This window comes from Ursus arctos, unplaced genomic scaffold (genome assembly GCF_023065955.2).
Source record: "Ursus arctos isolate Adak ecotype North America unplaced genomic scaffold, UrsArc2.0 scaffold_2, whole genome shotgun sequence".
NCBI classification, from domain to species: domain Eukaryota; kingdom Metazoa; phylum Chordata; class Mammalia; order Carnivora; family Ursidae; genus Ursus; species Ursus arctos.
Genome location: NW_026622874.1, coordinates 25,545,239 through 25,570,657, shown reverse-complemented (window position 1 = coordinate 25,570,657; position 25,419 = coordinate 25,545,239). Strand labels below are relative to the sequence as shown.

At 56.1% G+C, this 25,419-nt stretch overlaps 1 protein-coding gene across 3 annotated transcripts in view; it reads left to right on the top strand.

The window, feature by feature from the left end:
* Window positions 1-25,419, top strand: part of KIAA1614 (KIAA1614 ortholog) — a 39,228-nt gene that overhangs the window by 7,923 nt on the left and 5,886 nt on the right. For all 3 annotated transcript variants that reach the window (XM_057314992.1, XM_026509164.4, XM_048224960.2), the window contains exons 4-9: window positions 6,705-6,848; window positions 13,207-14,783; window positions 16,519-16,675; window positions 18,215-18,473; window positions 23,390-23,517; window positions 24,215-24,399. In XM_057314992.1, the coding sequence (XP_057170975.1) occupies window positions 6,705-6,848; window positions 13,207-14,783; window positions 16,519-16,675; window positions 18,215-18,473; window positions 23,390-23,517; window positions 24,215-24,399 (2,450 nt within the window). The remainder of the gene's footprint in view (window positions 1-6,704; window positions 6,849-13,206; window positions 14,784-16,518; window positions 16,676-18,214; window positions 18,474-23,389; window positions 23,518-24,214; window positions 24,400-25,419) is intronic.

Sequence of the window (25,419 nt, the reverse complement as noted above, 5' to 3'; positions counted from 1 at the left end):
GGACCCCAAATGCTGAGGGCCAAATGCAGAGGAGACCTCCATCCCCTGACCCCAGGGTGGTCCCTGTACTGAGGGGCAAGAGAAGGCGGAGTCCTAGAGAGCTGGAACCGGCCGGCGGGCGGTCCTTCCCTCTGGAAGTCCATGCCAGCCCTTCCCTTGGCCAGCGCCTACTGTGTGCGGGGCCTGTGCAAAGTCTCTGCCCACATTCTCACTTTATCCTAGTAACTGACTGCTGCAGTTGTTCCTGTTTCCCTGACAAAGAGACCCCTCTGGGGGGAGCTTAAGTGACTTCCAGGGTCATACAGCTCCTAAGTGTGGGAACCAGGATTTGCAGGCAGCGGGGCCTGTGCTCTCGCCCTTATGTCGCACTGCCACAGCTGTCCTCTCTGTGCCCCACAGGCCACGCCTCGAGTTAGGGATCTGGGGGTCTTCTGCCTCCCCCAGTGTGGCGAGTTGTTCTCAGGGATGGGCAAAGAAGGGGAGGTGACAGGGTGCACGGCCTAATCTTGTTTCTCTCCCAAGCCACTGTTGAGATGATTTGGGGAGTGGGGTTCTGGTTTGGGGAGAGGACGTGGGAGGTAAGCACTTCAGAGAGGGCAGACGGGCCAGTGCTGTCGGCCACATGTTCACAGGGTGACTGGGATCTGGACCCATCGGAGACAGGAGTGGGGAGGAGAGTGAAGCGGGCTCTGTGCTCAGGGCTGACTCCGCCCTCTTCCATCCTTAGCGGCCCATCCCCACGCCATAAAATGGCCAGGACCAGCTCGGCCTCTTCCCTATCTTGAGGCTCTGAGAGAGCAGATCAGGATTACAGATTTCCTTAGGATCCCGAGTTAACCCGGCTTGCGCAAAACACACGTGAAGCCCGAGGTGCAGCGGCAATCGTCGCAATCCTCACCCCAGGCCCTGCACCGAAAGGGAGTCGTGAGCTGAAAGCACCCCGCGGTGGGCGGCTGCAGGTGCCAGGGCGCCCCCTGGAGGCCGGCTCTGGCTCAAATCAGGACCTTCCGTGTGAGCTCAGTGCTCCAGATCCTCGAGTGTGTCTCCAGAGCTTTAATGATTGCTCTGCTTTGGGGAAAATGCGGAGGAGGGGGTCTCTGGGGTTGAGTTTTATCTGTGCTCAATGATGAAGGAAACTCAGAGGATTCCCTAGGTTGTTGATTCCTCCCCCATCCCTGTGGCAGAATTATGCCCATTTCAGAAGCTGAGGCTCGAGGCTTCCCCATCCCATCCACACTCCTCTTCATGAGAGCGTCCTGTGAGCCGACCACTGTGTGTGATTTCAGAGGGAATTGCCCATTTTTGTGCTCACTGCCATCTTTGCCCGCACCAGCTTTGGCCGTCGAGGTTGTTGCTGGGTCTCCTCCTGGAGGTCCTTGGGGACAAAAACTATGCGGATCTGATCTCCAGGAACCGTGCCTGCCAAGTAGCTGCATGGAACAGGCCCTCGGAAAACGTTTGACAAAGGCACGCCGACGGGAGTGTAGGCGGGCTTGACAGGAGCTGGGTGGATGCAGGACAGGACACCCCCGGTGACCTGCGGGAATGCTTTCGAGAAGGCTGAAGTGGAATGCATGGATCCTACAGGATACAAGATGGGAAGCCTGGCTCCCCATTTATGGAGAGCTTTGGAATTGAGATTGTAAGTAGGGCAATAAGAAGTGGAGAGACGTTCACCATCTTCCTCCTGCGGCACCCACTGCCGTCCATAGTCGGACTACCGTGACTTTTGACAGTGCAGGGCTGTTGCTGTGCCCTGTGGCCTGGCACCCATGCTCCAGAGCTGGTGAGAAGCTTTGGAGATCATTGTGGCTGACTGGTCAGGTTCTGGATCTTCTGAGCCCCTAGGATCAGGGGGTGTGATGAGTCCTGGGGGTGAACGTGGGAGAAGAGGCGCTCTTGCATATCCCCAGGATTCTCTGGGCTGTAGGGGTACCTGAGGACACCCCAAGGTAAGGGAGTAATGAAGGGTGGCAGAGCCCAGCCTATCCTGCATATCCCGCCACCCCCCATCCCGCCACTGACTCAGATATACAGACACAAAGGAAAACTGGAGGAAAGCCCCCTGGCACTCCCAAGCGCACCAAGAGTAAACTTAAAAAGAAAGAGGAAACCACTCACCAGTGTTCCGATACCGTGCTGTGATTATCTAGGGTTCTAAGCCCTGCGTGGGGAAGGGAGGACGCCAACGCTTGAAGCCTTGACACACAGCTTGTGCACCTGGAACCTTCATGCCGCATCATGACCACAGCTCACATACTCGCCACACATGGAAATCCCACGGTGGTCCCAGTCTTTGTGAATGCAGAGGCTGTAGGAAACTAATTTCCCCTAGCCCTCCTTCCTGGCCTCTGGAGTTGAGCCGGCCACTCGCCCTCCTACTTGGGGGTGTCTCGGGCACCTGCCACCGCACACTGAGGCTGGGCAGTGCTGCCCAGAGGGGCTGCCCCCTAGGGAATTTGTTAGCCTTCGAGAAGGTAAGAACAGAGCCAGCCCTTCTACTCTCTCCCAGTAATAAGTTGGCATCCTAAGGAAGCACTGCTTGCCTCCACCCAGATCCTTGTCAAGGTGTTCAATGAGAGGCGAACCCTACAGCCATTCTTAAGGACCCCTGCTCTTCCTTCTCTGCTGAGAAGTATCTTTTATTCTCGGGGCAGTAGCTTCCCTCTGCTACCAGATAGGCTCCTCTGGCTCCCCATTCTACAGACGTTGCCTCTTCTGTGAAACCCTGTCGAGAGCTGTCTAGAGCAAAACCACCGAGCCTTCTCGAGCTTCCGACCAGTTTTCCTTCCAAGCGTACCTTCCCTTGCAGACGACGATGGCAAGGCGATCTCTTTGGCGGGGATTTCAGTTCATGGTTGGGGATCCCATCCTTTGTTCATAACGGGGAGAGTAACCTAAAAAAATAGCACTACTAACAAGAGCAGTAGTAACAGTGAATGCTAACGCTGAATCTTACCCAGTACCTGGCTCTGCGATAAGCTCTTTTAAAAGGAGATTAATCTCACTTACGACTGAGCCCTTAGTTGGCAGATGAGGAAACTGAGGTGTAACCCCAAAGTAACCTGCCGGGGTGACCCGCTTGTAAGGGGCAGCCCAGGATTAGGACCCAGTTAGACCCTGGTTCTACCACCCCAGAACCACACCTGGAACCCACGCTCTGGCTCCAGCTTGTCTGTGTCCTGCAGCCCCGGGGGGGAGGAAGGCTGCAATGTTAATGCCCCCAAGATAGCATCCCACCCTCAGGGCACACACGGTCAGGACTCAGTTTCAGGCCCACCTTTTCTCTTCCCCTCACTCGGGGAAACTGCGCACAGTGTAACAGCAGGAGAGCTCGACCCTTGGTCATCTAGAAGCTTTATGACATACAAAGATGGAACAAATGCTGGGCAAGAAGGTTTATATATGTTCTGTATACGATATATTGCCCTCTACCCACTGCATCCTGGAATCTGGGAAATGTCAGATCTCTTTATATTCCAAATTATTTCCCTAATTCGTGTTCCTAGGATGAAAGGGTGAGACCCAGATCTGTTGGAGCTTATTATTTTAATCCAGGATTATGATGGCTGCAGAAAAAGGCCACTCCAAGACCTCCCTCCTTGGCTAGGAGAGGAGTGGTGGCTGTCCTGACTTGAGTTCTTGACCTGTCTGGCCACAAGGGAAACTGAGGTCAGAGCTAAGCCTGTCTCTCCACCAGGAAACTGGCTTAGAGGGACAGGCCAGATGGGGACACATGCTACCTTTGTCCTTGAAGTCAGCTTGGGACACTGGTAGTTGGAGGAGCAGAGGGAAAGGCCAGAATGCTCCCGGGGTGCTCTGGTTGTCCCCAACAATTAGTTCCTTGTAGGTGTCGCTGCTCCTTGGCGACTAAACATCCATGATGTGACCTCCCCGGGGGAGCATCTCAAAATCCCCCACCCAGCGTGTGGAACTGCAGACTACCTGGCCAAGACCTGGACTCCCAGGGTGGCAGTGTGAGTCTGCGCCCCTATCCAACTCCCCCTGGTTACAGATGGGGACACGAAGGCCCAGGAAGGAGCAGCGCTCCACCATTTTATCCCCGTGCCCTACCCGCTGAGCTAATGAGTCCCAGCCCTGCAGGCTCTCAGGAGAGTAGCACTGCCGTCTGTTCTGAGATGGAATTGCCTCGGCCTAGCCAGGCACTGCCTGCCCCCGCCCTTCCAGGACATTCCCACAAATGTGGGAGCCAAGATGGTGAGGGATAGTCCGTGATGGGAAGGGGTTGGCTCTCGGGCTGTGTGCCCCTGGCAGAGGCCAGGGCCAGGTTAGGCTGGAAAGCCTCGCTTGGATGGAAGAGGCTGAACCCGTCTGCCTGGCGGGGCCGGCACCCCTTGGGGAGACGAGGCACGATGCGGCGATGGTCCCGGGCGCCGGTTAGGCTGGGAGAGGCTCAGCGTCCCCTGGCACTGAAGCCGCTGGCCCCCACCTCCCAGGAGAAAGAGGGCCTTCCCCTCCATAGGGCCGCGCAAGGCCAGGCGTGCCTGCCCCGCTGACCTTGACGCCGACCTTGACTGCCGTCTGTGAAGGCGGCTGCCACTCCCTCCCTGCTCAGCTTGTTACAGCACGGATGCCTTCAGGAACCTCAACAGCCTTACTCTTCTAATCAGTGGAGAAAGCAGCTTTGTCTGCCAGGAACCAAAGCAGGGCAGCTGACGAAAAAAAAAAAAAAAAAAAAAAAAAAACAGAAAAGAATTAACAGCTCCAAGTAGAGGGAGCAGAAAGGAAACAGCAAAGCTGGAAAATGGCTTAAAAGCCTGGGGGCAAGGCTGGTCCTGGCAGCATCTGGCCAGCTGCCTGGGGGCCCTCCTGCCTGCCCACCAGGTCTTGTGACAAATGCCCTCCGACAGCCGGGGAACCACAGCTGTCACCGGAAGGCTCTGAGTGTGCAGGCCAGCAGCCAGGGGCCCGTGGCTGCAGGGGCGTCTCTTGGGCTGGTAACCTCATTATCTCTGCTGTCGGATCAGGAGCCCCAGGGAGCACAGCTGCTCTCAGCAGAGCGTTGGAGGAGCTGCCGGCTTGGGAAGCTGTGCAAAGCGAGGACTCTCCTGCCAAAAGAGGCTTCACAGGGCCACAGGCCTGGAGATTCACTCTCACGTCACTCCAGTAAACCCTCCTGGTTCCAAAACTGTGCCTGGGCCTTGCCAGGGTTCATGTGCACAGATGGTGCCTTTATTCTAGCAGTTTTTTTTTTTTTCCCCTTAGGCCCCAAAACAAGGTTAGGTGCAAAGCATGAACAACAAAGAAAGAAAGACCAAAGCAAGCAAGAAAGGAAAAGAATAGGAAAGAAAAGAGTAAAAAGAAAGAACCACAGGCTGCCCAAGCTTGTCCAAGGAGGTCCCAAGGAGGCCCCAGAGTTATGCCATTTCCCACCCACATCGGTCATCTGTCATCCAGGAAACTGCTTGGTACCTTCCCCCAGCCAGGCCCCTTTTTTGGGTCACCCATGAGATAAGTGAGACAAGGGATTTGGGGGGCTACCGTCTGAGATCTAGGCCTGGCTGAGCCTCTACCTGCCTGGATTCTCTTTTTGTGGACCCTCCCTGGTGAGGACAGCCTGATGTATGTGACAGTGAAGACAGGAGCAGCCGGGGGTGCTGCCGAGGCCACATCAAAGAGCGTGACTCCAGCTGCAAACGTTCTCAGCCTGTGCTGGGATCCAGGGACGGGAGGAAGGAGGACACAGAGGGTGTGGGAAGGAGACCGGAGGCAGTGGGGCTGGTGATCGTCTGCGTTGCTCTCCACTGATGTTCGACCTTGAGCAATGTGCCAAATGTTCCTGTCTGCCCCGGAACACCCTCATCTGTCAAGCGGAGAGCACACCTGCCCTGGGCCAGCCTGGCTGGGCAGAGGGAGCTCGGTGGAGAGAAATGGCTTGTCAGTGGGAGGTTGTGGGTCTGCCCTTATTCTGTACCCTGGCATGGGCTGTATGTCACTGTCTGCTGGACTGCTTTGAAAAGGGGCTGCAGCTCTGGACCGGCCGGGGAGGCCGTACTTCTGGTAGGTGGGGAGAGCTGGTAGAGGACCCTTATTATTATGAAAATCATGCCACCCTGACTTGGTGTGGGTCCAGCCTAATTTTTCTCAGCCCTGAGCCGATGCCTGACGGGTTTGGATGGGGACTGAGGCAAGCAAGCACCAGGATTTATAGAAATGTCATTCCCCCCAAGGAGCAGAATGTGACGGGCTAGGCCTGACTCCTCGCGTCTGTGGTGGGGGCTTGCATGGGTACGTGTGGGTGCAAAGAGAGGCAGAAGGAGAGAGGGAGGTGATGTGTGTAAAGACCATCTGGCTGGGCACAGGCCCAGTCCAACAACGCCAGGCCCTTCCCCCGTCCTCCCGGATAACTCCCGTTGCCTGCCCAGGGAAGGAACAATAGAATAATCTGGAGATTCCCCTGCCCTTCTTAGATCCTCCTGGGATCTCTGCCTCCAGTCCCTGAGCAGATGTCCAAGGTGGGCCAGCTCCCCGGCCATGTCCAGAGACACTCAGGGTCATTGCCCAGACCCCGGGCCCTGGGCCCTGGGCCAGTGCCGTCTGGGTGGGAGCTGGACAAGGAAGGGGCTGCACATGCAGGGCCTTTTCTGGCACAGCCAAGCTCAGTGCTGTTAAAGCCCTTCTAATCCGTGTTATTTTCTTCTAATCCCTCCCCCGCCTGCTCTGGCCCGTGTGCTACCCTGCAGGACCTTTGGTCCCAAGCCGGAGTCTGTGCTGAGCCCCAGGCACGAGGAAGCCAAGCATCTGCTGCAGCGTGCCCGCATGAAGGCCAGAACCCGGCCCCTCCGTGCCAGCCATGAGATCGTGCCTGCCATTGCCCAGGGCAGCCGGTGAGTGGGGCCCCGGCCAGGCTGGCCTAGGAGGGCTGTGGCAGGGAGGAGAGGTGGAATCTAGCCAAAAGGCTGCTGCTCGCGCCTTCCTTGGTCTATGCGTGTGGTTCCCATGTTAGGCATTTGATTTAATTCATTTAGTCCGCCAACACACCTTGACCGAGTGTCGAGTGTCAAACATTGGTCGTCAAGGGTGAATGACACAGAATCCAAGCTCCCTGAGGGGACAGATGTCACGGTCTCCAGGGAGAAGGACGGGCACACATATCAGTACAGTCCTGCGGACCGTGGTGTAGGAGAGGAGAGATGCGTGGAGGGCAGGAAACCCATACCTCCATCTGGGAAGGACAGCAGGGGCTCGAGGGGCTACCAAGTTGGGGTTGACGGACGTGTAGACCCTCACTGGACACATGCCCGAGGCCGGGGTGAGCACCCCAGGGCAGAAACCCTGAGCAGAAACACCATGGTCGCGGTCGTCGGGGAGGGAGAGAGTGGCTCGAAGGCCAGAGAGCTCAGTGGAGGCCCGTCAAGGAGGCCTCCTGGCCACCTGGGCAGTTCGGATGTCTCCAGGAATAGCTAGGAGGCGCGGAAGGGGATCTCAGTAAAACCATTCTGGCCGCAGGGCTATGTTGGATCTGGGGGCCTGGGGCAGTGACAGGGCTGCACTGGGGTCCTGCTGAGCTGTGACAGGGAGGAGGCTGTGGAGACAAGGGTTTGCCAAGAGCCAGAAGCAGGCAGGTTTCCTGAGGCAGCAGAGAAGTTAGCCTGGTTAAGACTCTGGAACCAGACCCCTGGGTCTGAATTCAGGCTCTGCCGCTTACTGGCTATATGCCTTTAGGAAAGCCTCTGTGCCTCAGTTTCGTCATCTGCAAAATGGGACTTGTCATAGTGCCAGTCTCACGGGGTTGTCGTGAGGGTTATATGAAGTCGCACGTGTCAGGTGTGCAGCACTGGGCCCTGTGCGAGTGCTGTCTTAGCAGTAATCGTTTAGGTCACTACATGTGGGAAGTATGAGAATGGGACGCATCCAGGATGGAGCCCAGGGTCTGACTGGTGTTTGAAGGTTTAGAGGCACCTTAGCCAAGGGGTGAAGTCTGGGTGCAGGGTCAGGTTTTGGAGGGGGTGGCCGGTGGAACCAGCCCTGGAAATGCTTAGCAGGCATTCGGACACGGGATGGGTAGAGGAGGAGAGAGGTCAGAAGGGCAGATTTGGGCACCTGCCTGCTTTCACGATGCTAGGGCCATGGGTGGGGGTGAGCCCACTAGACATGAAGAGACGGGCAAAGAACAAGTTCAAGGACATTCAGACCAGCACTTCACCTTGGCGGCCGCTCCTGGGGTGACCTCCCATCCCCGTCATCGCACCATTCCATGCGCTGTGCCCCTCCAGGAACCACTTACACGTGGCGCTCACACGCCAGAGCCGGGGCACCTAGGTGGGCCGGACTCGGAGCTGCCAGGCCGTACCAAATTGGGCTAGCCCCAAACCAGCACATCTGTGCTGTGGACAAAGCCTGTGCTTTGGTCACCATGATGGGTACGCTGGCCGTGCTGGTTTCCATCACCATGTGGTACTAGAGGGAGTGAGGATTCTCAGTGGAACTGGGCCATATGCTCTTTGATGGCGAACGCTGAGCCCGCTCACTGAAGGCCGAGGACTTGAGATGACTCCAGCATGAGCAGAGGGCTGAGGCCTGCCTCTGGGTTCAGTGTCATTGTGACCCCTAGGAGAGGGGCTCGGGAGATCCTAAATCCTGGCAAGCAGTGCCAAAGAGGCCACCCTTTTATTTCTCCACCTGTGCCTTGTCTCCCTCCCCTTGGGGGGCATGAGTTAGGAATGGGCATGGCTTCTTTGAAACATCCGAACTATTCTTCCCTGCGTGTACGTGGCACCCAGAGCCTTAGAGTTTCACGGAGCCCTCCGTTCCACTTCCTAGAGATCCTTAGGCTGGGTTTCGTAGCCACAAAATGGTCAAGAGGATGATTTGCGACACAGAGGTGACTGCGTAAAGGTCCTCTTGGACACCTCCTGTTCCCCCGATGCCACGAGCAGCTCACAACAACCCCAGTCACTAACCTTAAAGTACGTTCCCTTTTGTCAGGCTGTCCCTGGCTGTGGAAATGCCGTAGAATTGCAAGGTGACCCACTTTAACAGCTGCCGTGTCCAGAAAAGAATTACTTCGACTTGGCAGCGCTGGTGACTCCTCAGAGGGTGCAGCTGAAAAATCAACGCCAGATGGCTTGCTGCAGATGCTTCTAAAGGTTACGCTTGTCAGATCACCCTGGAGAGCCGTGCTGAGTTAACACGGAGATGCAGCACGGGCCCCAGGCCTGAGTCAGATGCAGGGGCGCCCCCGCACTGCTGCCCGCCCCCCGCCCTCAGCCCAGGGGCATCCCTCCCTGCGAAGAGCAGCATGGTAGATGGATGGAAGAGTGGGGGCAGGCAGAGCAGTGTCCAGAAGGCCCTCTCTACCCTAGGTCTGGCTGGAGGTGGGGGGGCAGGCCCAAGCAGACAGGCTTTTCCGGGAGGTAAAGAGGTAGCAGTAGCTGTGTTTTCTGGAAGCAAATCAATGTAGAAATCAAGCAGCTCCTGGAAACACAGGCTCTTGCCATTTGGGGGACAGGCACACCGAGATTGGTATTCCTAACACCAGGAGGGCAGAACACGCCAGCAAGATGCAGGGCCCGGGGGGCGGGGTAGGCACCATGAGTGCTCTTGTCCTGAGTCAGGGAGCGGCTGTGTTAAGACCATAGAGCTTGTGTAGGTTGCATTGATCGTGTGGTTAGGACCGCTCTGTTGTAGGAAGTGAGCCTCTAGAAATGGGCCTTCCTATGGAGGCCGTTTACCTCCAGGTGTTGGGCCAGATGGAATCCTCTCCAAGAAGGCTGATGGTACTCTGGCCTTCCCTGCCTTCCTCCATAAAAAAGATTAAAAATTATAGTTTCCTACTATGCCGGCTTAAAGGTATTATATATTAGAATGTTTTCTTAGACTTTAAAGTTTGTTTTCTTCTGACTTGAAAAGAAATGAAAACATTTTCCCGGGTTCCTGGAAGTATCGTGGCCCATAGGCGCTGGGGCTGTTGTGCCTAATGAGTAAATCGGCCCCATGTGAATGTGAGCCCCAGAAAAGAGGACGACTGACAACTCCGCCGTGGTCCTCAAGGCAGCCCTTTTAAGCACAGGCCCCGCTCAGGTCTCACAGCAGCAGATCCACTTGCTTCTCAGTAGTTCTTTAAAAAAGTTCCACCTGGAGCAGTGCTCATTGAGAGAAAGTACTGGAGTCGGGATTAGCAGCAGATGTGCAGGCCCCCATCGCCTATTGCATCCTAGCGCAGGTAAATATTTAGCCAACACCTAGCCTCAGCCTCCAGGGAGGCCTCCAGTGCCTGCCCTGTGGCCCTTTAAGCTGCACGATTTAGGAAGTGCTCCCCCCTCCTATAGTACGGCATGGCAGGACCTTGGCTGGAGCTTTATTCTGCCCGCTCGGCATTAACAGGTGACCAGCAGGCCTGCATGACCAGAGGCCTGGAGTCCAAGGTTTGAGCTTGTAGTCTGTCCGACGTGGCATGGGTGACGAGCGCCTGCAGCTCTCAGCCATAGCTGATTCCCATGGAACTTTGAAGAGAATCGGTCTTGAACAATTTAACTCTGACCTCTCAGACCACCGCCTGGTAGGCTTTCCACCATCATATCCCACACCCTCAGCAATCCAGACCATTCCAATCCATCAGGACTATGAGGCTAGTCAGTGGCTTTGCTGTCAAGGCCCAGAGACAGAGGATGGTTAGGAATGGCCAGTGACGTCTCCAGGGCACAGGTCATGACAGGCAATGCCATTTATTCCTACAGAAAGTACAGCTGGGAAGGACAACCTGCCCAGCCCAGTAAAGGCTATGTCTGTGTAGAGGGCCCTCTCCCCACTGGCTGGCATGCTTTAATAGTAATTGTGAGGCGTGTATGGTTTCTTCCTGCTGTTATCTGAACTCCTTTCCTTTTCATTGTATAACCATCTTTGTCCTGTTGGGCAGCTGTAAAGTTGGTGAAGGAGGAGCTCACGTTAAGGCAGCCTTTTTGAAAGCATTGACAGCCTTCTTCCAGAATCTCTGAAGCATTCATTTAGAAGAAGGGTTAGTAAATCCACTAATCACCAACATACGTTTCATTATAATAAGTTGTTGGAGTGGCCGGGCAGCTTGAGCAAATTGGGCTGTGTACCATATGCTACTGGAGAAGAGTTTGCTTCTCTCCTTGGGGAGATGGGAGGGGTGGGGAAGGGGGAGGTAAGGTTAGGGAAGGCTTCGTAGACGCTTTGAGGATGACAAACAGTAACGTAACACAGGAGAGGTACCAATATAGATAATTGCGTCTATGGTCGCACTTCTGGGCAATGGGAAAGAAGTCGCAGGTCTCCAAAACCCAGGCTCCTGTCTCCAGGTAGGACTGGACCACCAGCATGGTCAGTGTCTACTTCTATTTTTGTGGGTCCGGCTGAGGGAGAAAAAATATCCACAGCCTGCCTTTGCAGCTGCTCAGGTACGGGTCAGCCTGGGAACCAGTCTTCGGTGGCCTCTCCTTTCCAGGAATGAGGAGGGACCACGTGGTCATGGCAGTGCCGTCCCGCACTGACAGCCTGTGGGTCTGTGATGACAAATGAGTGGTACAGGTGTTCAGAGGAGGAGATATTGTCACGGTACATTAGTCAGGTTTCTTCGGAGGAAGAATCAATAGGATGTGTGTGTGTGTGTGTGTGTGTGTGTGTGTGTGTGTAGAGAGAGATTTATTTTAAGGAATTGACTCTTGTGATCATGATAAGTCCAAAATCTTCAGGGTAGGCTGGCAGGCTTCAGACTCAGGAAAGAGTAGCAACTCCAATCGAAAGGCTGTCTCTTGGCAGAATCCCCTCTTGCTCAGGGAAGATCAGTATTTGTGCTGCTAAGGGCTTCAACGGGTTGGCCGAGGTCAGCCACATTGTGGAGGGTAATCGGCTTTATTCAAAGCCCACCCATCTAAATGTTAACTTTCGCCAAAAAATGTCTCCACAAAAACATCCAAGTAGCTGGGCACCGTGGTACCAATCAAACTGATGTGTAAAATTAACCATCACGCATGGGATGTCTGTACAACAGGAAACATTTAATAGATAGGATTCAAATGCAGGCAGGTTAAGAAAAAAGACTCCAGAAAATGGGGCAAGAGGGCTGCATGAGGTAGACGAGGTAGAAAGCCTGGGGGCTCCATAAGTGGGTGGGGGGGGCAGAGCTGGGGAGGAAAACAGTGAGGAAGGTGGAGGGCCTGTGTTTTTACCGTAAAGACTGTGAGCTGGATCCTGTGTCCCCTTGGGGGACGGTGTGGCAAAGCTGTGCTCCAGGAGGACCAGCAGACAGGAGGCAGGGAGGCTGGGTAAGAGGCAGGGGTCCAGTGTGAGTGACAGAGGAGCGATGAATGAGAGAAACGGTGTGAATGCCAAACACTGAGCCGTAGACTGATGGGGACGCCACTGCAGGGAAAAGAAAGGGAACGTACAGTCCTTACTTAGGTAGCCTTTGATAGCAAATGCCTGGAAACTCAAGTTCCTGCCTCCAGGCGGCCCTGGTGTGTGATTTAAGTGGGTGTTTTCTTGAGCTGAGCAGGACTTGACCAGTGTCTCCCAGAGCAAAGGCTGGTGACAGGATGACTCTTCCTAGCACAGTCCTTGACCTCACAGCTTTTCAGAGTTTGTGTGATGGGCTGAGGAGGGCAGGTGCAAAAGGTGGGTTCCGGAATAGACAAGATGCCAGGTCCAAGGAGAAATGGTGGTGGCATTCTATCTAAATTTTGTCTGAGCACGATGATTAGGAACCCTGAGCAGACACTTTTGGGGGCAAGAATGCTTAGAAACCTGACTTCAGATCTCGCACAGTCTCTGTAGAGACTTATAATTCACTCTTCCCATTAAACCTTTATAGCAAATACAGCATTGGGACAATGCATCCCTACCAGATGCCCGTGAATGCCAGGCTCACTTCCTAAGTGTGCGTGCACACACACACATAGACACGCACGCGTGTGCACGCACACACACACACCCCACTATGAGGATTTTGCTCTCATCCTTCTGTACGTTCTCTGTTCAATATAATGTTTCATCCCGAAGCAGGCTGAGCCAGGCCACGGAAGGAAAGCCAAAAGCAAAGAAGCGCCTATTGATTTTTTTAGTGCTGGGTCTCAGGATCAAGATGGGCTTGGAAGCTACTCCGGTGTGCTGCCTGACCCCCCAGGAACCTGATGTGGGGTAACTTTGCAGCTGTAGTTATCATGGAGCTGTACCCCATGGTACCTGCTGTCTGTGACCTGTCTCCCCCTGTGTCCCCATCAGAGACGGCCGGAGAAGCCCCGTCCTGGACTCGAGGATGCCCTTTGCCTGCAGAGACACCCCGCAGAACGGGAACACGAGTGACTCCTCCAGCGGGGAGTCCAGCAGCGGGCAGTGGCCGAAGCGGGGCGCCTCCCCGTCCCGCGTGCGCTTTGAGGACGAGTCTGCCTGCGACGCCGAGTCGCGCTACCTGGAGCGGCTGCAGCAGCGCCAGCGCCAGGCGCGGAGCTGCGCGCTGCGGGCGGCGGCTCAGGGCCCGCTGCGCTCCAAGCCCGACCTGGCCCGCTACATCCACAGGGGCTTCGCGCGCACCGACGCCGGCGAAGGGGCGCCCTACCGGCTGGTGGGCCGGCCGGAGCCGAAGGGCTTCCCGGCGCCGCCGCCCGCGCGGGGCAGCGACAGAAAGTGCCGAGCCTGCGGCGGCTGCATCGACGCGCGCCGCGCCGCTGCGGGGAAGGCGGGCCCGGAGCCCAGGGCCCTCCCGGAGCGCGAAGCTGCCTGTGGGGTGCAGGGGGTGCTGGCGGAGCCCCTTAGCTCTCGGGGCCCGAGCCCCCCCTGCAGGCACGTCCCTGCCGAGCCGGGGTGCCACACGGAATGGATCCGGGAAACGCACATCGGAGACTCCGGGCGCCCCGAGGAGGCGGACTCTGCGCTGGACAGCACGGACACCTCCGACGGCTGCAGGACCGACAGTGAGGAGGCCGCGGCCTCTCAGCCTGGCAGGCCGCGGGGACCGGCCCGAGGCAACAGCCCCCGTCTGCGGGCCTCCAGGCCTCGAGAAGGCCCCAGGTGGTTCTGGAAGGCCGAGTCGGAGCTGCCCGGGAGCCCTCAGGCCCCGCACCACCTACCCGGGGTTGATGCTGTGGAGGGTGCCCCCGAGGTGAAAGAAGGCAGAGGACATGTGCCTGAGGAGACTCTGTTTCCCGGAGAAGATGGTTTTGCTAAGCCTCCTGTCCTGGAATCTAAAAGGGCTTCCCTGGGGTCCCAGTGGCAGCTTGGACCAGGGCTGGGAAATCACTGGGTCCACCAGGTGGATTCCCAGGCTCTGAGCAGGACCGCCTATGCCCTGGCCTCTTCCATGAAGCTGGGGTCCTCTGGGCCAGGCAGACAAGCCCAGGATGCAGAAAGCCATGAGTCTCTGGAGACAGCCTCTGCTCCCCCCCTGCAACAGAGCTCCACAGAGCCCTCTGCCCTGCACCAGGCCCAGCAGCCAACCTCTTTCCTCTGCCATGAAGGCTGGGTGCCAACCCCTCCATCTTCAAGGAAAACCACCTCACCGGGGTCTCACAGGAAGGCAGGCCTGGCTGGACCCCGCAGTCTGGGTGAGCAAGGAGAACCTGTGGACCCCCCTCTGCCTCCTTCAAGAAGTGTAGTTCCCAGGACCTGTGAGCTCTCCCCGGCACAGACCCAGCCCAACGGCCCTCCAGTCAGACACCCCCTGCTGGCCCTGTCCACCAACAACTGCAACAATAGTATGCCTCCGGGGCTGCAGGAGCCCTGCGGAGGGGCCAGCCACCAGGGCAGGGTGCAGGAGGGCCCCCGCAGCCAGGAGCCGCCCCCGGAGAACCACAGTGACAATGGTAAGCAGAGATCCCAGGCCAAGCTCTGAGTCCTTCCTTACCTTTTATCTGAATTGATGACATAGAGCTGTGCCCACTCCCAGCACTTCAGAGCAGCGGCAGGTGTTCCGGAAGCTGTGGCGTCTGGGGGTTGGGTGTAAGACTCATCATCAGCCTGGACACAGATTAGCCAACTCCTGCTGGGGGAGGCAGAAGGCAGGGAGGGGGTGCTGATTGCAGGGGACCCTGAGGTGTGTACAGAAGCACCAAACTCTGTGGCGGCCAGAGGCCCGGACTTGAAGCGAGTTTTACTACCAACAGAGCAGGAATGGTGCAACCCTGCTAGATTTACTATTTGCTTAGAGCAGTCAATGCCTATAATCACATGGTCGAGGCCCTTTCCTTCAACATCTTCATTTCATTCATTCCCTCATTCATTCATTCAATGCTGATTGAGTACCTCTTACATGCCAGGCACCGTACCAGGCACTGTGGGGAATGCATAAGTGAATGAATTCAGCAGGAGTCCTGCCCTGGAGGCCTTCTGTAGCCAGGCAGACATGCTGTCCAGAGGACACAGTGACCAGCGGGCAGAGCCTTCCCAGACCCCCAGCCCTCCGGGCAGGCTCATAGGTTTCAGCAGGAAGGGCTGCAGAAGGGCGTAGGGCATCACCTCTGCCCTTGGAAGAGATCCTTATATTGTGGGCCGATCCTGGGCATCAGTGGTCATAGGCTCTGATCCCTGATGCTGTGATCTCAGGGGAGCAGCTCGGCCATTCACTCTTAGGCAGAGATGTGGGGTCTGCCCCACATACCCTTGCCTTCGTGTGTCCACGACTGTGACAGCGCTGGAGTTGGGGTGGCTTGAGAGGGATGCAGGGCGTGGAAACACAGTGGAGAAGGTCAGAGAGCTGGTAGACCTCGCTGACCTTACTGAAGATGTGGTGGCAAGCACCCTCCCCCTGGTGTGTTGACCACCCCTTCCACTGCACATGGGGGCACAGACATTTTCCCTTTCCCTCCCTTGCTGACGGGAGCCTTGAGAAAGCAGGCACTACCCTGAGCTGTTCTAAGGTGTGGTTTCTTCTGTGGGGTGGGCTCTAGGCCGGCTGCCAGCTGCCCCTAGCCACTTCCCGAGGAGCTTCTATTCCACCAGCCGCGGCCTTTCCGGTAGCCTGGCCCTCACCTCCTCAGATTCCTCCTCTTGTTAGCCAGGAGGTCCTCACCACACCACGTCAGCCCTCTGTGCTGCAGGTCCCTCCTCTGTAACCTGGGGTAATAGGAGAGCCTGTCTCCTAGGAACCCATGACATCATCTCTGTAGAGGGTTTGATTCATTGCCGAGCACCTCATCCATGCTCCGAGAATGGTGCCTGTCGTTGGAGCTGTGAGACATCGCAGCCACCAAGACTGGTTTTCATCCCATGAACACAAAAGTTCCCCTTTCCCAACGATGTCTCTTGATATAGGAGGGACGTGACTTATCACCGGCAGCCCCTTCGTTGTACCGACATTTATTAACCACCGACTGGGTACCAGTTGCTGCACTGGGGCTGATGGGTTCCAGCAGTAAACAAGACCCCTCATTCCCGTCCTGCTGTGTGGGGGTCTCACCACTGCCTCCACTGCTCTCCTGGGCCTCCCGCCTCTTTCCAGCTTCCTCTGGTTCTCCTGCCTCTCTTGTTGGACACATCCCCTCTCCTGACCATGACCTGCGGGGATGGCTCCGTGACACGGGAGGGCTGTGGTTGTTGCAGGAGGAGTCCAGGGCGTTCTCGGCCCAGCAGCTGTTGGCACTGTCAGCCCCATGAGCACCACCCTGTCCCTGGCCTCAGAGGAGCCAGAGTTCAGCCGGGAACCAGAGGAAGGCCTGCAGAGGCCAGAGATGAGTTCTGGAGAGCAGGTGTCATCCCGGTGAGTGACAGGAGCAAGAGCCCTGACTGCAGAGGTGGGGGGGCTGGGGTGCTGGGTGGAGAAAGAGACCCCCTCCCTGGCCTGACTAACTTCACTACTCCCAAATCCTTAGAGGGCTCCTAGACTTATCCCGAGCATGCACCTTAATACTCCTTTCCCAGCCACTTTCAGTCTGATGTATGTGCTGGCTCGTTCCCCAAGCCGCAAGCTCCAGGTACTGTGCTGGGCACAGCTGACTGGACAGTCCCGACCCTCACGGTGCTCCCAGGATGGGGCTGCCTGAGACGGCTCGTTGCTGACTCAGGGCTTGGAAACGAGCCTGGCGTTCATCTTTCCATTCGTTCTGTCCTTCCACGCCGAGGCTCTGAGTCCTCACTCTAAGTCCCCAAAGCCTTGGTGAGCCAGTACTGTGGCCATGACGTTCTTCTCCACACCACACACCATTCCTGGTGACACCGAGAGCCAAATGTCCGTCTCCGGTGCTGCGTGCTCCTCAGAACCCCAGACCCATACACCTGGCTTCCCCTGACTTCTCCACGAGGGTGTCTGAGAGGCCCCTGACGCCACCGCTTCCCCAGGCCCTCGTCCCGGCAAGCACGCCATCCACACGGTGCTGACCCCCGGCATGTCCCCTCCAGCTCTGCACCACTGCCCCCCCCTCCCCTGCCGCCTTTCTCCTGGTCTGAGCTGCATGACCTCTTTCTGACAGCTCCAGCAGCCCCCGCTGCTCTCTGCCCGCACTGTTGCTCCTATACTTGCTTCTCGGCACAGCAGCCAAAGCCACCTTTTCGAAACTGCCATTAAATAATGTCATTTCTCCTGCTGAAAACCCCCAATGGTTTTTTTCTCCCACTTGGAGTAGAGTCCGAGCCCCTTACCTTGGCCTCTGTGCTCCGTGTCATCCAGCCCTCTTGCCTGGCCTCACCCGGTACCTCTGACCCCCTGCTCGCTCCGTCCCCGTGCTCGTGGCCTGGCCCCCTCGTGCTCTGGAAAGCACGGAGCCTCTTCCTGCCCTGGAGCCGTGGCACCACTGCTGCCTCCGCCCGCCCAGGGTGCTCACCTCCGGCCTCGGCAGGACGGCTCCCCCTTACCGAGCAGCTCCCAGCCTAGACGCCGTCTTCTCGGAAAGAGCTGGCCACCCTGTCCCTCTCTGCTTGACACTTCTCAATACTTGCTGTTGGTTCTTCTCCTTCGTTTACTAGTCTGAGAGTAAGGACCTTGTCAGTCTTGTGTACCATGTACCCCTGTCGTTTCTAGAAGTTACAGAAGCTCTGAAGAAATAATAAATGGGACAAGTGGGTGGGTGAGCGCATAGTTGGGTGTGATGTCTGGGGTCTTGACTGAGCTCTCCTCCCTCAAATCTGCCCATGCAGAGCACCCCCCAACCTCCTCTCAGCCTTTCCGTAGCCGGCTCTCACGTCCTCCACAGGGCACGGGTGCTGGCTCTCCTGGGGCCCCCAGGATGCTGAGGAGCCGCCCTCCCTGGCCTCTGCCCCCCAGCCGTGTCCTGCCTGCTTCAAGTCCACCCTTGCATTTCAGAGCACTCCCGGGAGTCAGCGCAGGACCTGGCCCACCCTCCACTGCCCCTTCTGACAGGAGCAAGAAAAGCAGCAGCAGCCTGGCCTCCACCCTGGGGCTGAAAAAGCTCTTCCTGGCCCTGGGCCACAGCACCAGGCCCCAGCTGGGCAAGGCCCGCAGCTACAGTGTGGAGCAGCTGCAGTCCCCCACGCCTGGCCCGGCATCACACACCAGCACCCCCAGAGCGAAGAAAGCCCCATCGTTACAGTCCCTGCATCTGGTGAGTCCGGAAGGGCCCCAGCCAAGGGGTGAGTGGCACCGGTGGTGGCGTAGCTGCCACTGGAATGGCAGGTGAGAGGAGAGAGGTGGGAAGTGCTGAGGATGCCGCCCGAAGAGCCCGGGTGGAGAAAGGGAAGCTACTGCCCACCCCCTGCAGTGCACCCACGAGACCTGGCTCCCCACGGAGGTAGGCAGCACCCCACAGTTCTGTTCTTCCACCCCGCTACCCCAGCATGGGCTCATCCTAAGCTCCCCCTCCTCCCTCTGTCTCTCCCTCAACTCTGCCACCTCTAACAAGTCCTAGAGTCTACTGCCTGATCATTCTGGAACCTTCTCCATGGCCACAGTGACTCTGTTGGTCTAGCACAGATCACTTCATACCCAGACTAACGCTGAACATCACTGTTGGCCCCTTATCACCCACAGGGTAAAATTCAGATCACCTGACACGGCCAAGGGGCTTCTGTGATCTGCCTTCATCTCTCATCACTCTCCTTCTAACACCCTGTCCGTTATCCTTTAACTTGCTGTTCTGACATCAGGCCACACGCTGACTTTGAACCTTCCCCTGAAATGTGTCTTGCACCTTCTCTCTCTGCTAATGTCTGCTCATCCGTCAACACTTCAGGAATTGCCTCCTCCATGAAGCCGCTTTCAATCCTTTCTTGGGCTGAGCTAGGGGGCCTCTGCTCTGTGTTCCCACCCTATCTTGTGCTTCCCTCCTTCAGGGAATTTGCCACATAATATTTTAATGGATTTTTGTCTGTCTCCCCTCACTGGACTGAATTCTTTGGGGGAGCACCCCTTGATTTTTATATTCCCAGTACAGGTTCCCCTGCTGGGCAAAATTAGAGAGTTCCTACGAAAACTTCCTTAAGCCAAACAGCATAAATCGAAGAGGCAGTCACTGTTAATTAATATGGAAAATTTTTTGAACCCTCCCAGACCCCCAAAATATCCTGTCTTAGGCTTTTCCGATACCCCAGGACACCCTTGCTAACAGATGCACACAGAAATCGAGATAGAGCACGGACGCTCCCAGATGTGGTTCAAAGCTGTGGCGGCTTGATGCGAAAATGCCGAGCGTCGTGCTGGGGAAGGAGCTTGGTGGGGCCATGCACACTGCTCGGGTCTGCTGCCCCATGATGGCAAAACAAATGCTGAATGCTAGTTTTGCTTTTCACTTTTTTTCCTTAAAGTGAAAGTCCTCCAAATTTCTTTCCATTCGTGAAAACAGGTACTGATGTAGGTCTTTCATAAAAGCAAACCCCCTACAGGGGATACCTACTGACTACAATGGCTAGTATAGAATACATATTCAAGGCGCAGCGAAGGGACAGGTGCGCGAGGGAGGGAGCAAGGAGTGCAGGGCAGCTATTGGACGTCTCCCGCCCCGCACACCGGCTGATCAACCAACAGCAAACCAGCCAGGGTGCTAACTCTCCACTAGGTTTCTGAAAACCCAGCTCTGTCCCACGTATTTCCAGGGCTCATGTTTGTTCTTCTGTCCCTCGGCAGAACAAAGCAAGTGATTGTGTTTGGGGGCTACGGAGTCATTCAGTGGTCAGGCTGAAGTCGGGAAGAGCAGGTGGGCTGAGTGAAAATGCCATTGGTTGTCCTGTACCAGGAGCAATACCTCGTATGCGGTCGGTGCTCAATACATATTTGCTAGATGAATGAAAGGAAGGCAAGGGAACAGAAGCCAAGGGATGGGGAGAAAAGCCTAGAGTGATGCTGTGCTCCAGAAAGTCACTTCTCCATGAAGTCAGCTTTGGCCCCTGTGTGTCTGAACCGTGGCGTCCGGATTATCACCGTTAGAGCTTTGAGCTCGGTAAACCTCCCGAGGGAAAGGACGACGCCGTTATGGGCACAGAGGTTATCAGCATCGGAAGCCGAGTGGGCACAAATGGAAAGAAAGCTGGCCAACAAAGGAGGGGACCACGTGCAGGAAGGACTGAGCAGCAGAGAGAATGGCTCAAGAACTGACAGAAGAGGGGCCCCTGCGTGGCTTAGTCCTTAAGCATCTGCGTTCGGCTCAGGGCGCGATCCCAGGGTCCTGGAATTGAGCCCCACATCGGGCTCCCTGCTCTGCTGGGAGCCTGCTTCTTTCTCTCCCACTCCCCCTGCTTGTGCTCCCTCTCTCGCTGGCTGTCTCTCTCTCTCTCTGTCAAATAAATAAATAAAATCTTTAAAAAAAAAAAAAAAAAAGAACTGACGAAAGAAGGCACAACGTCACCCAGAACGCGGCACCTCTGATGGGGAGCCCCCTCCTTCAGCCTGTCTCCTCCTGCCTTAGACTCTCTGGCCGCCAAGTGTGGGCAGCTGCCGCCCCGGTTTCACTTTCATTTTGCTCTGCTGCGTGGGCAGTGGCCCTGTTCCCCCACCCAACCACACTGGTGGCTCCTGCATCCCCTGGTGGCTGTGGCTTTTTGACATTTGACCCCGCATCTGGAATGCTCTCCTCTCTCTCTCTCTTCTCCCTGGGGAACACCCCCTGGTCTTTCAGGTCTGAGTGTCTGAGTGAAGCATGACTTCTCCCAGGAAGCCTTCCAGAACTCTGACACAAGGTTAGGGCCCCCTCTAAACCTCTTGATAATGGACCTTTTTCTTTCTTTCTTTCTTTCTTTCTTTCTTTCTTTCTTTCTTTCTTTCTTTCTTTCTTTCTTTTTTTAAGGTTTTATTTATTTATTTGAGAGAGAGAGAGTGTACACAAGCGGAGAGGAGAGGCAGAGGCAGAAGGAGAAGCACGTTCCCCGCTGAGCAGGGAGCCCGATGCGAGACTCAATCCCAGGACCCCAGGATCATGACAGGAGCCGGAGGCAGACGCTTAACCAGCTGAGCCACCCAGGCATCCCTGATTTCTTTCTTTCTTTTCTTTTCTTTTTTTTAAGATGTATTTGTTTATTTTAGACAGAAAGAGAGAGAGTGGGGTGAGGGACAGAGGGAGAGGGAGACTTCTCACTGAGCACAGAGCCCATGTGGGGTTCAATCCCAGGACCCTGAGATCATGACCTGAGCTGAAATCAAGAGTCGGTTGCTTAACTGACTGCGCCGCCCAGGCGCCCCCGACCATTACTTTAAATTCTCCATCAGGCATGTTACTGGCCCCTGTTTCGGTTAGCTCTCTTGCTGTGATTTTGTCCTGTTGTTTCATTTGGGATATAGGTCTCCGTCTCCTCATTTTGTCTAACTCTGTGCATCCGCTTCTATGTGTTAGGAAGGTCAGCTATGTCCTCTGCCGTTGAAAGTAGTGGCCTTATGAACAAGAGGTCCTGGGGTACCCTGCAGTGCAGTGTCCCCTGTCCATCACAACCTGGTGCTTCGGGGGCGTCTCCCATCTGTGTTGCGTGCACCCCACGGTTGTGGCTGCGCTGTGCTTGCCCTTAGTCCAGCTGTCTGCGATGGCTCTCTTTGCCTCTTGTGGGCAGTGTTTGGTCCCTGTGGTGTTAGTGGGCCGCTGTGGGGCTGCTTTAGACTTGCGTTGAGGCAGACCAGGCATTTGCCAGAGCTGCAGTGGTATCGAACTACAGGGCACATTCTCTTTGTTGCCCCCTGAGAAGCTTTGGTTGGTCGGCAGGGCCCGCAGTCACACCAGATGCCTGCCCCCAGCCCACTGCAGGGCCACAGTCTCAGACTGGTGTGTGTGGGTATCTTCCCCTCTCCCCAGGGCAGGAGTCACTGTTGGGGCTGCTTTGCACACTGCCAGACTTGTGCCACCACCTCGAACGGGCTCTGGCCAAGGGCGTATCAGAGGGGGGTCTTGCGCACAAGAGAATGAGGGGGTGCGCTGTGCTGGGAGCAAGTTGGGTGGAGAGTGTTGGTGCTGTGCTGGTTGCCCCAGCTGCCCGTGTGTCTAGGCTGGGGGCAGGGGAGGGAAATAGTGCCTGCCAGCTCCTTTGTTCCTAGAGAAGTCTCCCAAAGATCCCGGCCCTTCCAGCACAGGCTCTGCAATTAGTAAACACATTTCCCTCCCAGGTACCCCTGGTATTTCTCAAACTGCGGCTTCTCTGTGCTGTATCTCAGTGGGACTGTTTGTTGTGCCATCTCTTTCAGGGCAAGGACACAGTCTCCTATCATCTTCCCAGGTCTCCCAGAGCCAAGCTCACTGATTTTCAAAGTTCCAGTGTTAAGCCCCACTGATTTTAAGAACTCCTTAAATTAGGCCTCTCTGGTTTTCAAAGCCAAATGTTATGAGGATTCATCTTCCCCGTCAGGTTCCTCCTGCCTAGTATACCTGGTGTGAGGGTCTGGTCCTCTCCTCTCTCTGCATCCAGTGTCCCCCCCTCCCTCTGATGGTCCTGCAGGTTCGTTTAGCTCCCAAGTGAATCTCCACCCCTCCTACCCTCTTCCATGTGGACTCTTCATTCAGCCGTAGAGGGTCTGTTCTGCCAGCCTTTGGGTTGCTTTATGGGTGATTTACACTGACATGCATGCTATCTAATTGTATCTGGGACGAGGTGAGCTTAGGATTGCTGTACTCAGCCATCTTTCCTGGAAGTCCTCAGATAAAAATTTTTAATGTAAACAATCATAAAAGGGATACTAAAGAATCACAAAGTTTTCATACTGTAACTCTAAAATCGTATTTATTATTCTGCACTTAATTTGCTTTCACTCCTTTCTTAATGAGAAGATTAGATTTTCTTTATCAGGGAAATTATTAGTATTCTAGTTATTCTAGCCAATTATTAGTATTCTAAGTTATTTTAGCCAAAGAAATTGAATCTTCAGATCACATGTATAGGCCCGTCTACTGGAGTAAATTATGGTGATTCCTGATGGGCACTTTGAAGTAGTGACAAAAGCTTGTATCATTACTTTCTTAAAAAGCCCTGAGGATCATGGTTGGGGTCAGGTCTCTGTCGACTGCGGGCCCCATGGCTTTTCTCACCTGCAATATTGGGCCCTTACCACCAGGTGTCACCCTCTCACCAACATCGGAAAGCTGCCTCCTTTCAGAACCTCCATTCTCTGCTGAACGGCAAGGGGGACCGGTCCAGCCTCTATATGGTAGGGGAGCCGGGGGACCACAGTGCAGCTGGCCGGTAAGCGTGGGCAAATGGCATGAGGGGGTCAACTCAGAGCGTGGGCAGTGGAGCTGTAAGCTTAACTCTGCCCTGCCTCAGGTGCCACAGGAGTCTTGGAGCCCACACCTCAGTGCCTTGCTCTGTGCACCTGAGCTCTGAGAAGGTATGGGGTTGGTGAAATGGGTAGGGTTCGAAGATTCGATTCCTCCATCCCTCTGCTGCCTGATGACATCCTAAAATCAGAAGGTTCAGAGAGCTTCCTTAGCCCAGCTGAAGATCTGATTAGAGATCCAGAGACAGGGCCCCCAAAGAGGCACTTGACCTGTGACTCTGCCTAGAGAACTCCCACCCCCTGACGAGACCCTCTAGGCTAGCTGCTCTTACCTGGGGCTCCATGGAGGCACCTCAAGTGGCCTGTTCACTCCTGGAAATTTTATATAACGCTATAGCTTTTGTTAGATTCTCAGAGAGGTCTCTGCACCCACAAAGATTTGAAATTGTGTTTCGGGCGGTGGGGGTAGCAGGGAGCTTCTGGTTCCGCAGCAGGCTTTTCGGAGCCTCGGACAGCTGTGACCACCCTTCGGCCTTGCTCCTGGCATGTTGTTTTCGCTGGCTGAGGCCAGTCAAGAGGCCTCCATCATCTTTAAGGCAGGGAGTGATTGGGCCCCAGTGCCCAGTCCTCTTTGCACACACTCTGTCTCTGGTCCCCTGGCAGACCAGCCAAGGCCTCACCCCGGCGTGCCCTCAGCGTGGAGGACGTGAGCGCCCCCAGCCAGGCACGCGCCGTGGGTCGCGTGGTGGAGGTGTTTCCAGATGGCACAACCCAGCTGCAGCTACAACGCTCCCCGGAAGGCACTTTCGGCTTCTGTGTGGCCTCCGGGAATGGGCGCCGGGACTCAGGTACGCCCCCTCCCCTTTCCTGGGCTCCATATCCCTGGGGCCTTAGCAAACCACTTTTGGCTGGGGTCATTTCCAGTCTGTGGTTGAGACACGAAACTCCAGACTCAGCCTCGTAGCGAAAGGACTAGAATTCTCCCTTTAGGGGCTCTTTGAGAAGAGTCAAGGAGAGATGGCGAGGCTGACTCCACTGTCCCTCTGCTGTCTGCTGACATCCTGAAACCGGAATCCCGAAGGCTGCCTTTTCGCTGGAGCGCCCGAGGGAGATTGTGCTTGCTGGTTCTGCACAAGCCCTTTGATGCGGCTGGGGTGTGTAAGGGCTCCCTCCCTCCATCTCCGAGTGTGTCTGGGCGTGTGCAGTGTGCCTGCCGGCTGTGCGTCCAGGCCCCTCCCGCAGCCTGGCTCCAGAGTGGGACGTTCCCAGGGATCCTGGCCTGGCTGCACTCTGCCGGGGAGGGCTCAGTCCTGGGCTGTGGTCTCCTAGGTCAAAGTCATGTAACCTGGGGGAAAATCTGCCTGCTGCCAGCTTTGCAGACTGCAGCAAGTTCTTACCTCTGTTCCATTGTTCATTGTTTCAACAGGTTTACCATGAGCACCTCCTAGGTATTCTAGATACTGGGTAGACAGCAGGAAATGGAAGGGAAAAGACCCTCTCCTCAGGAGCCCACGTTCCAGGGAGGGAGACAGGCTGTACGTTTTTATTATCCAAATGAGGTGCCCGATAGCAGAGAGTATGAAGACGCAAACCCAAGCAAAGCAGGCTGAGGGCCCGACAGTGCGAGGACGGGAGCGCGGGTGGGGCAGCTTTTCTGAGCAGAGGAGCGAGCAGACACAGGCGTGAGGGAGGAGCCTGCTGGTGTCTGGAGAAGAGCTGTGCAGGCCGCCGGAGGCTGGGAATGAGCTTGGCGGTCGGAGGCCTGCAGGGTTGATCTGCACAGAGCAGCGGCGAGGAGGGAGGGCGAGGTGCATCTCCCCGCCGCGGAGCTGGGGCCGGCAGGGGCTCGGAGCCGGGATGAACTGCTC